This window comes from Triticum aestivum, chromosome 6B (genome assembly GCF_018294505.1).
Source record: "Triticum aestivum cultivar Chinese Spring chromosome 6B, IWGSC CS RefSeq v2.1, whole genome shotgun sequence".
NCBI lineage: Eukaryota > Viridiplantae > Streptophyta > Magnoliopsida > Poales > Poaceae > Triticum > Triticum aestivum.
The window spans coordinates 42,793,749-42,804,561 of NC_057810.1; the positions used below are offsets into that span (position 1 = coordinate 42,793,749).

The 10,813-nt window shown below is 44.9% G+C and overlaps 2 protein-coding genes across 2 annotated transcripts; one reads left to right on the top strand and one right to left on the bottom strand.

Moving 5' to 3' along the window:
* The first annotated feature begins 409 nt into the window (after window positions 1–409).
* On the top strand, window positions 410–4,940 carry LOC123133375 (uncharacterized). The gene is made up of 13 exons (XM_044552868.1): window positions 410–692; window positions 800–1,057; window positions 2,262–2,436; window positions 2,558–2,619; window positions 2,748–2,911; window positions 3,028–3,125; window positions 3,251–3,309; window positions 3,387–3,521; window positions 3,606–3,844; window positions 3,936–4,095; window positions 4,301–4,382; window positions 4,461–4,508; window positions 4,605–4,940. Exons 1-13 carry the CDS (start codon window positions 489–491, stop codon window positions 4,811–4,813), a joined length of 1,893 nt encoding a protein of 630 aa, XP_044408803.1. The 5' UTR covers window positions 410–488; the 3' UTR covers window positions 4,814–4,940.
* Window positions 4,941–5,840: 900 nt separating this feature from the next.
* LOC123133376 (putative serpin-Z12) lies at window positions 5,841–8,432 on the bottom strand. The gene has a single exon (XM_044552870.1). The coding sequence runs from the start codon at window positions 8,236–8,238 to the stop codon at window positions 6,970–6,972; it is 1,269 nt and encodes a 422-aa protein (XP_044408805.1). The 5' UTR covers window positions 8,239–8,432; the 3' UTR covers window positions 5,841–6,969.
* Between the last annotated feature and the right edge of the window lie 2,381 nt (window positions 8,433–10,813).

Here is a 10,813-nt window from a genome sequence, read left to right on the forward strand (position 1 = left end):
TGGTCGTATCCATGTTGGGCGTGAGCCTCATGCAGATAGATTGCTATTAAATTCCACAATCTTTTTGTAATCCAAAAGATTGAGACGAATGAAAATAGATTCGTACCTTAGAATGCAATTGAACCATGCTAATAATTTTCATTATCTTTTGAAGAGGATTCTGTAATAATTTTCATTATTAGTACTATATAAAAGATTGCGCCGAATAAATAATAGGCGATGATGATGATGATACGATCACGAGATCGATGGCCATGGCAAGGACCACCGGCCGGCCGTATCCACGTTGGACAATGCGTCAGCGGCCAGGATGGATTCCAAATGGACTCGGCCGCTTCTCAGCATCCCTCCAAACCTGCCTGCGCATGCATGCATTCATGTGACCCGATCTCCACCTCACTCCACCACCACACTCCACAACCCCAACCGCTTCGCTATAATTGCCTGCCGCGGCCGACCCAGCTCGCAACACAACACACCTCAATTCCATGGCGGGCATGCTCTGCGTCGCCCTCCTCCTCACGTCCCTGATCTGGTCAGCTGCCGGAGATGGCCGCCGGCAGCAGCAGCTCACCGCGCTGCCGCCGAGGGGCTGGAACTCGTACGACTCCTTCTCGTGGATCATCGACGAGGCCGCGTTCCTCGACAACGCGCGGATCATGGCCAACAGGCTGCTTCCCCATGGATACCAGGTAGGCGACGGTACCAGGTTCATAGTCTCATAAGATCACACGATTCACACTGCATTTCTTCTCTGCTGCGGCGGCGTGACATGACTTGTGGTGCTGCACGCGTGCAGTACGCGGTGATAGACTTCCTGTGGTACCGGAGGATCGCCGCCGGCTCGGGGGTGGGCGCATACGGCTTCGACAGCATGGACCAGTGGGGGCGCCCGTACCCTGACCCCCAGAGGTTCCCGTCGGGCCGAGGTGGCGGAGGGTTCAGGCCGATCGCCGATAAGGTCCATGCCATGGGCCTCAAGTTCGGGATCCACCTCATGAACGGGATCAGCACCCAGGCCGTCAACGCCAACACGCCCATCCTCGACGTCCGCACGGTACTCCTCTTCATCTTCATTCCTTTTTGTTTCTGTTATTACTTCTGGATGGAGTAGTAGCTTTTTTTGTCTTCAGGTTTGGGTTGCTTACCACATGTTCCACGTGGTCTTCCGGAATAGCTGAACTTTGCTTCGTTTTGAAGTCTTTTGTACTTACTATCATTTTGCAGTATTTTGGTGTAATCTTCCACGTCCAAAATATAAATGCATATTTTCGTATTGGTATCTATCTATTCTTCTATCCTATCGTCCAAAATATAAATGCATATTTTCGTATTGGTATCTATCTATTCTTCTATCCTATCATCTTCTTTTCTATCTATATCTATATCTATGCCAATATAAAAGGCCCAAAGGGCTAGATCCAATAAATCTCCGCCAACAAAAAAATGCCAATCCAACGACCTATATTGCTTCAATGACGAGCACTCAGCATGTTTAGCGTGCAATTAATAACATATCAAATATATACTATCTACATAATTAATGCGTACCTAATGTTATCGCATAATTAATTTTTTGCATGACATCAATGTGCAACTAATTTTGTGCCTGATATCAATGTGCATTGCACGTACACATTTACTAGTTCTAATATAAAAGAGCGAGTTTTGGAGATTCAACCGATCTCACCCACTCATCCACATCAATGCAACAACCTATGTTGATTTGATGTTTAGCGCTAAACATGTTTAGCATGCTCAATATTACATTTACTTCCCCCAAAAAATATTACAATTACTTACTATTATTACTATCCAATTATTATTGTTTGTTAATTATTACTATCCAAATATTATTCCCAGTTATTACTATCCAATTATGTACATGTAATAGTAGTTGCTATCTAATTATCTCCAAACAGCACATAATCTTGTTATACCAACCATATTTCTGTAGACAAGTATATACCCTTGTCTAATTAACAGCTTAGGATCAAATTGTCTCCAAACAGCACATAATCTTGTTACCTCTTAGAAAGTAAGATGGATCATCGTCCTAAAATTTCTCGTCACGACGGTAGTACTCCCTCCGTTCCAAAATAGATGACCCAACTTTGTACTAACTTTGTACTAAAGTTAGTACAAAGTTGAGTCATCTATTTTAGAACGGAGGGAGTAGTTGCTTAACTGGAGTAAGTTACCTTGTTATTAGAACCATAAAAGAAAGAGATCTTAGTGGGTTTTTTGCAATTTTTATTCAGGGAAAAGCCTATGTAGAGAATGGCCGGCAATGGAGGGCGCGTGACATAGGCCTCACCCACAGGACATGTGCGTGGATGCCGAAAGGATTTATGAGTGTAAATACGGACCTGGGAGCTGGACGAGCATTCCTAAGGTCTCTCTACCGACAGTATGCCGACTGGGGCGTCAATTTCGGTAAAGAGAACTTCATACTAATTTTCAGCTACATTATTCAGCATTTCCGAAGCGCATTGTAGTCTAGAACTGAGAATCTCAGCAAATGGTAACAAAGTTCACCAAACTATTCCGCTTGCAGTGAAGCTAGATTGCATCTTTGGCACGGATTATAGCCCGAAAGAGATCGTGACCGTTTCAGAGGTGTGAACTAATGTAGCCCTCCATTCTAGAATTAGCTACATCACAGTTGGTGATCTGTATTATTCAAAAATACAATTGGCGATCTGTTGAAATCAATTCATGGGAAATACACATTGCATTAATTGCAGATCCTGAAAGAGCTTGAGAGACCAGTCGTCCTATCCATCTCCCCCGGAACCGCTGTCACTCCAGCATTAGCTCAGAATATCACACAACATGTTGACATGTACAGGGTAACAGGGGATGACTGGGACAGCTGGAAAGATGTTCGCCCACATTTCGATGTCGCCAGGTAGATTCCATTTAAACAGATACTCCTCACACAATTCTAGAGAGTATATGGCAACTGCTACTTGCAGTACAACCAATTTACTTTATCTTCCTTTTCACCGTGTATATAATATATAGAGCATTTGCTGCTGCGAATAAGATTGGTGCCCCCGGATTGCGAGGAAGGTCTTGGCCAGACTTAGACATGCTTCAATTTGGTTGGCTTACTGATGCAGGTGATCATCCATGCCATAACTTCATGGCACTTTCCTTTTGTAATGCACGACTCGGTTCTACTTTCCATGTACATCTGATTGGTGTGACTAATCGCTCGAAAATGTTTGATCTTTCTCTCATACAGGTGCTAATCAGGGCCCTCACAGAACCACTAGCCTTACATTTGACGAACAAACAACACAGGTTTGCAATTGAAGAAACTTCATCTCTGTTTCCAAGTTGGAACCCAAAGTCTGAAACCTTTGAACACATTTTTGCAGATGGTACTTTGGTCAATGGCTAAATCACCGCTCATGTATGGTGGGGACTTGAGGCATCTCGACGATCGCACATTCAATCTAATTACCCACCCTACTCTACTGAAGATAAATCACCACACTAGAAACAACATGGAGGTGAACTAAATATAAGTTGGAGTTTGGATATTCCTGCTGCAACATATACTGAACAACGAGCTAACCTGTGGATATTTTTTTCAGTTTGGTTATATTCATAGTGAGAGGGCTTCAAAGCCAGATGAACAATCCGGTCGCTCAAAGTCCGGATATCCGGTGGACGTGACAAACAATGGTGGAATGGTTCTTGGCCTCGGTACATGCAGCGATAAGAGCGCCGTCGGATGGCACCGCTCCTCAGAAGATCGCATTTGCAGAAGCCATGGAATCCAGAATGGCAATGCCTCATTTTGCATATCCAAAGCAAAACTTCTTCCAACATTGTAAGTGGCATGTGACAAAACAATGCACTAAAGGAAGCAGTCCTAATCTTTTGAATTATATGTATGATCCACACACATTATTGTTATACAGGGATGGAGTTACCATGAGCAGTGAGGAAGACCAAGCAAAGTTTCATCTGGCAGGTATTGACACCGATGATGGTTGCTTGGATGCATCTGTCAGTCCATGGCGAACAAGCTCAGCGAGCCAAACTCCCATGTTCTCGGCCTGCGAACAGCATATAAAGCAGGTAAGTTCAGCACACACATTGGTATCCTGATAAGAGAAACGGGATCGATGTAGAGTTAGGTTGAAATGCAGAATTTTGTGGAGCATTTTGTGTCATGAAGTTGCTATTTAGCTGTCATAATAACCAAAAAATGGACATTTGATCATTTAACTTTGGAAATGAACTTAAGTCATGGTTGATCATTTTTTGCCGATAACAATGGCAGGTCTGGGAGCTAACAGAGAATGGACAGCTTGTAAGCAGCTACTCAGGGTTGTGTGCTACAATGCGGTCCAGCAAGGAAGGAGGTACAAGTTACTCTACATCGATTCACCGTAAATTAATCGCTATTTTTACCTAAGTAACACTTTTGTTTGACGCAACAGAGAATGAAACTACCGGAGCACGAGCATGGACAGCAATTAGAAACAAAGGTACTTTTATCTGAGCAGCATGCTTCTTTTCCAATGCACACTTGGCGAATAAGCGTCCCTTTTCTTTGGCTGATTCTTCTTCTTGCATGGAAGCAGGAGAGATCTACGTGGCCATCTTCAACCTCGACACTGCAAGGAGGAAGATCACTGTAAGCGTGCCGGGTCTAGAAAAGGTTGTCGGGAGAAAGTTGGCAAGGTGCACATGCACTGAAGTCTGGAGTAGAAAGAGATGGAGTCTGATGAAGGGGGGCATCTCAGCGGTGGTGACCTCACATGGCTCCATGTTGTTCGAAATCCAGTGTTGAGGTCTCTCTAATAATGTTCACCTGTTCAACTTGGAAGCATGGAATGATTGGGGTGTAAATTCTCTAGTTATTTGTCGATCCTTTGTAGAACATACTTCTAATAAGGTAAGCATTTTTATTGATATTAGCAACGTGTGTGTGCAGTGCATGTGTTGACAAAGTAGACTAATGAAAGATTAGACACGTAAATTCCAAAATCCGGGCAGGCGTAGTTGAAAATCTACCCATGGATGGAACACACTGATAAACAAAACGAATTGTCATATGAACCTTGAAAGCGAACCCATAAAATATCCATACTTCAATTTTAGGCCAAAGCAATATAGAGATATTGGTAAAAGAAAACTGAATATTTTTATTATGCAATTCTGAGGCCAGTCGCCAGTGTCAATGTGAGTATACCATCCAAGAAAGCACAGAAACAAAAAAAAAATCTAAAAATGACAATAAAGATATATAGCATCCGAGAATATCGCATGCTGCGCTAGATTTTAGGCGGTTACACCCAATCAAATTATACAAAACCCAGATAACATCTACTAAAGATATTACCTGCACCATACCAAGTCACAGCCTATATATGTTCTAAAAATACTACCAAAGTGATGAAACTTCGCAGTAGAGTTGTTGATGTTGCTACTGACCATAATCAATTTCCGGACAACACATCACAGGCCTTGAGAGAGTTGGGGTACTTGCCATTGTTAAGCTTCCACCACTTCAGAATGTCAAATTCTGAGATGTGTGGGATGAGGGTTTCTTCCAAATGCTGATCTAGTCCATAACAAACTGTTAAAGATGTGACATCTTTTATCTGAAGCACAGCCAATACTATCCCTAGTAATAAAAGGTATAGCAAGTTTACCGATGAAATAAATGGTACTGTGATTTTCTGACATCAATATGAAATTTAGAAGCAACCCCTTTCCAAAGTAAAAAACAAAAGGGTATCTTGATGTTGAATGGGATAAGATGGCTCCAGTACCATGTGGATCGGTTGTTTGGTGAATGTACATGAGAAATATTCCTAAAATTTGAACCCCACAGGATGGTTTCAATTCAAGCAACCAATCACATGGATGGCCTTTCCCTAGGATATCACTGGTACAAGCAACTGAACACATTCTACTATGAAGCAGTTCAGAACAGAGCCCCTATAACTTGACATGGCCCGTTTCTGAATTGCTTTGCATTTGGCTTGCTTGCAAAGTTTGAATTGGGTAATATATTGGGATTTTACTCGGAGGCACCAACTGGTCCCAACGCACTTAACATTGGCTTGCTTGAACCAGCCATTTCAGAATTGCTTAAAGAATCTCTAGATGACTCTCTTGCAGAGTTTGAGGTTTGCACTCGCCTGGGTTTATTGACAGAGGAGCCAAATTCCATCCGTTTGATCATGCCAATCTTCCCATATCCGTCAATCACTCCATTATATGCGTAGATATATGGAGAGACTGGCTTTCATCCAGATCCTTGGAAAGGATGCCCACCTGTTTCGTGTCTCTAGCCTGAGCACACGCCCTCAAGAGGATGTTGTACGTCACAATATTCGGCTGGTATCTCTCCAAGTCTGCATGCCCTTCACCTTTTCAAAATAACCGAGAGTTTTCACCAAAGCCTTACTCTTGTCCAGTAAATGCAGATGAGCGCCAACAAGGGAATTGTATGCCGAAGTGTCTGGCTTGCACCGCTGTTGCACATTTCAAAGAAGACCCACATGACCATCCGTATATGCCCCTCCCTTTCCATCACATATATGTGCTTAGAATAGATGTTGTTATCCGCAACTTACCATCCACCTGAAAATCTAGCTGAGCATGAAGCATCAGTGGAATGAGCAGAAACATGTAGCCAACAGCAACTCCACAAACCATCAATTGCACATGGGGACATCTGAAATGATATGTGGTTCAGAAATTAGAAAACTAGAAACAATTGTTGTACCCCAGGATTTCTTTTTTCGGGGGATTCCTGGGCATGAATCTGGTTCAGAAATTACAAATTAAGTTGAACCAAACAGACCCTTTAACTAATTAGCTGGTTCAGAAAGCTAAAAGAAACACATCCTTTAGCTAATTCAGCCCAGTTGAGAAACAATGTTCAATTGTTTCATTCAATAACCAAAGGATTCCACATTTTATGGAATAATTCAGTTAGCCCAGTTGAGGATTAACCACATGACCCAGGAACAACACTGTGCTTGTCCTCTCCTCAACCACGGCAAATAAGAAGGGCCGATCCGCCACAAAATCCATCAGTGCCCTTGAACGACCCACACTAGTAGTCCCAATTACGATGGCCGTGGCTGCAGCGGCCACGGTGCCTAGCTCGTCCACCTCGATGGTGGCCTTATGGTACACCCCGGTGATGGAGAGCTCATCCATGCCACTCACCATGCCTGAGAAGTTGCCCCTATTGAAAGCCCTGGTGACACCAAGCTTCTTCATGTCCGACGACACCTCGAACTCGAACGTGAACTTGAACTTAGGGACCATGAACTGTCCGACTGGAACCTTCCTTGCGGGCGTGTGCTTCTTGATGAACTCTGGTGTCGACGCCGCCTTGTCGTAGAGATAGGCGAGACTGAGAGTGTAGCTGTCCGGGAGAAGGATAAGCATGTAGAATGCAGCTTGCTGATCCACTTCATTCTTGTAGGGCAGCTTGAGGGCCCTGAAGCCGGGGTAGAGCGCGATGTACTGTGACTGGTACGTCTTCATGGACGGCACGCCCACGGTGCTGCCGCCCGGGATGTGGAACGGCGCGGTGAAGACGTCGAACGGCTGGGACCATGCTCCTTTGAAGTAGAGCGCGTTGGCGAGGACGACCGCCGTGGACGAGTGGACGGAGCCGGGAGGGAGGACGTCGAGGATGAGCTGCTTCGTCACGTTCGCCACGAAGGCGTTCACGCGCCGCCTCGCCTGCTCGGCCTCCAACACGAAGTCCACAGATTCGGCCGTGGCGCCGTACCGCGACGCGCCGGTGGCCATGAACTCCGGCCTGAGCGCCTGCCTCCGGTCGACCCACACGCCGCAGGCGAAGGACGTCTGCGTCAGGCCGTTGAGCCTGCCCACCAGTTTGATCGTCGGCGCGCGGTGCAGCTCGTCGAGCGACGCTGACCCGAGGAGCCCCAGGAGCTCCGTCTGTGTGACGCCCCGCGCGCCGGCGGCAACCAACGCGAGCGCCGCGTGGATGGACAGCGGCGAGATGACGAAGTTGCTCCCCGCTCCGTCCGCCGCCCGGACGCCGGCCTCCCTTGCGAGACTCAGGCCCGACGCGTTCCCGGCCGCGCCGCTGACTACAGCTTTCTCCTCCGCAGAGTGGCCACCAGGACGAGGAGGCGCGTCGGCGAACAGGGTCGAGCAGAGGTGCCATGCGGCGAACAGGGCCAAGCAGAGGAGGACGGCCTTCTCGAAGCGCGACATCGTCGGAACCGCCGTGGATTCGATCTGATGTCCAAGACGGTGCCGGCGGCGAGATGAGCGCCTCCCCTGAACACACCGGAAGCGTGTGGGTTAGGTAGGGTTAGGGTTAGGGGGACACTGGACTGGGCTTCAAGCCCAGCCCGGACAGGAGTTGTTCTTGCTCTGTATTATTTTCAATTAAACTGTATAGTGGCATATTCTAAAAAAAAAGTCTCAACAAAAAAAACTCTTCTAAAAAAATAGTACATTTGCGGGTAACATTCAATATTCTCATTTCTTCTTCTTCAATAGAAAAAAAATCAGTTTTGTTCAAAGGAAAACTAGCTCGATGAATTAAAACCTTTTCAGTGTATCCGCCGAGGGGATCCAATCCCACCCTACCTTTTCTTGTTAGCATCTCATGGTATTTCATGCCTCCTAAAATCAATAGTTCAATCATCTCAGCTTGTTTTCAAGGCGACGGTCAAGGGGCGGAAGAGGTGTCCTAGTTGTCGGGCTCTTAGTCTTTGTAACAGGTTCCAAACAACGCATAAACACCGACTAATGTTCTATATTTTGAAGCAAGAGTTGCCCTAATCCTATGCGTGAAGATGTTAAAGATATATAGGCCTTCTTTGGTTCACAGCATAGGAAAATCCTAAGAATAGGAGAGTCACGGAAAATGAGATGCCATGCATCTCAAATGCTATGAGTGCGAATAGGAAAAGAGATGTCCTTTAATTCACATCATAGGATTTTTTTTTCATTGAGTCTAGGCTAATGTTTATTTTACTATGAAATGTCGAGGATAGGAAGAATTCCTTCATAGGAATAGGATTCTATTCCTACAGACCAAAGGGAAGTAAAGGAAAAAAAATTCTATAGAAATCCTATCCTATGAAATTCCTATAAAATTCCTTCAAACCAAAGGAGGCATAAAGTTCTCAATTGAAATGTACCTAGGCATGCCTTCTAACATTGATGCTTCTATGAACGGGGCCTTCAAATACTTGAAAGGTACCATTGCAAAAAAGAAGAAAATAGACTTTGGAACAAGGTTCAATGATGGATAGGAAGGATGTTTTGGTCATGTCAGTGGCGCAAGAGATACTTCATGTATTCCATGTCTTGATTCAAGCTGCATCTAGATTACTTGAGCGCCTTAGAAAGTTTTGGTGGGTCCATGGGTGGGGGTGGGGGAGGGGTAAGCAAGGTCAGCGCAAACCAAGTTGAGTTTCTTGGAAAACTATGAGTTAGCCAAAGTTTATAGGAGTTGCTATCTTTAGGGATTTGAAGATCTTAATCTCACCTTGCTAGCCAAGCAAGTATGTTGTTTTCTTCGGTTTTCCAAAACACTAAGTGCAAGGATGCTAAAGTAAAATTATTTTTTGTCAAGCGCAACATTGCCTCCATTCTGAAATATTTGAAGTTCTAGGTTTGTCCTATGTTTGACTAAGTGCATAGAAAAATATAATTACATCTACAACATCAAATTAGTCTCATTAGATTCATCATAAAAAAATATTTTGATAGTATATGTTGTAGATGTCAGATTTTTTTTAAAACTTAATGAAACTTTAAAATGTTTCACTTAGGGGACAAACCTAGAACTTAAAAAAAAATGAAACGGAGAGAGTATGCCACTTTGCAATAGAAGGGTCCCGGATATTTTGTGTGAAACTTCGAGTGGAAGGGGCGTTTTTAGTTCGTTCAACTTATGGTATGATGGTGGCTGCGAAAAAGCGCAAGGAATATTGGCATGATGGATATGTTGACTCCTCTGACTCTTCGGCAGAAAGAAATTTCTGAACCTTTACCATGGAAAGTCTGCTCCAGCAAAGCTTCACATGTTCCATTAGCGCTTGGCACAGCAGACCCTAACCACTCAGGATTTTCGGCATCAAAAAAACATGGCTGACATAATTGATTGTCAAGTGTGTTGTAGTTGATTCCTGGAGACACTCACTACTACAAATCGAATAGTATTGATCCCTCATCAGTGACCGGCGTGTGATCACGTGTCAGTCATTGTGATGTGCGTTAGAAGTGACTGGCCACTTCAGAAACGTCACTAATAACACTACAAAAAAAGACACATCCGTGACATTTTGGGCCGAACGAAATTTTTTCTGTCATACATATGACACTTCTATGACGATAATGGTGACAAAACCCGGTATCATCGTAGATGTGGTGGGCTCCTACTTCTATGACAAAAAATCATGACAGAAAATGGGCTTTTCGTCCTGGACGGGCCGGAGACGCAGCTGCATGACATTCTTTGGGCCGTCCATAACGGAAAAAACCATGGTAGAAGCGAGGGCGAGGAAAATTTCGGGGAGTTCCCGGTTATGGTGGGTGGTCGGGGGCCGAGCGATGCGCGTTTCTCTCGTACACGTACGCGCGTGTGTGTGAGGCGTTGGCTCTAACTAAACCCGAGCGAGGCCTTGGGCTCTAACTAAACCCGAGCGATTGCACTGCAGGCTACGCATTACTTAACCTGAGCGATCGATTCCTTCGCTACTGCTGCTAACTGAAGCCGATCGATGCTGCCTCTCTGGATGAACAGTGAGCGTTGCGGGGGGTTTGGATGAAC

What these genes read in the sequence shown, in the direction of transcription:
- LOC123133375 (XM_044552868.1), top strand. Translation starts at nt 489, where the DNA reads ATGGCGGGCATGCTCTGCGTCGCCCTCCTCCTCACGTCCCTGATCTGG. An exon ending in TTGACGAACAAACAACACAG is followed by an intron (nt 3,310 to 3,386) that starts GTTTGCAATTGA and finishes ACATTTTTGCAG; the next exon opens with ATGGTACTTTGGTCAATGGC. An exon ending in ACACTAGAAACAACATGGAG is followed by an intron (nt 3,522 to 3,605) that starts GTGAACTAAATA and finishes TATTTTTTTCAG; the next exon opens with TTTGGTTATATTCATAGTGA.
- LOC123133376 (XM_044552870.1), bottom strand. Translation starts at nt 8,238, where the DNA reads ATGTCGCGCTTCGAGAAGGCCGTCCTCCTCTGCTTGGCCCTGTTCGCC.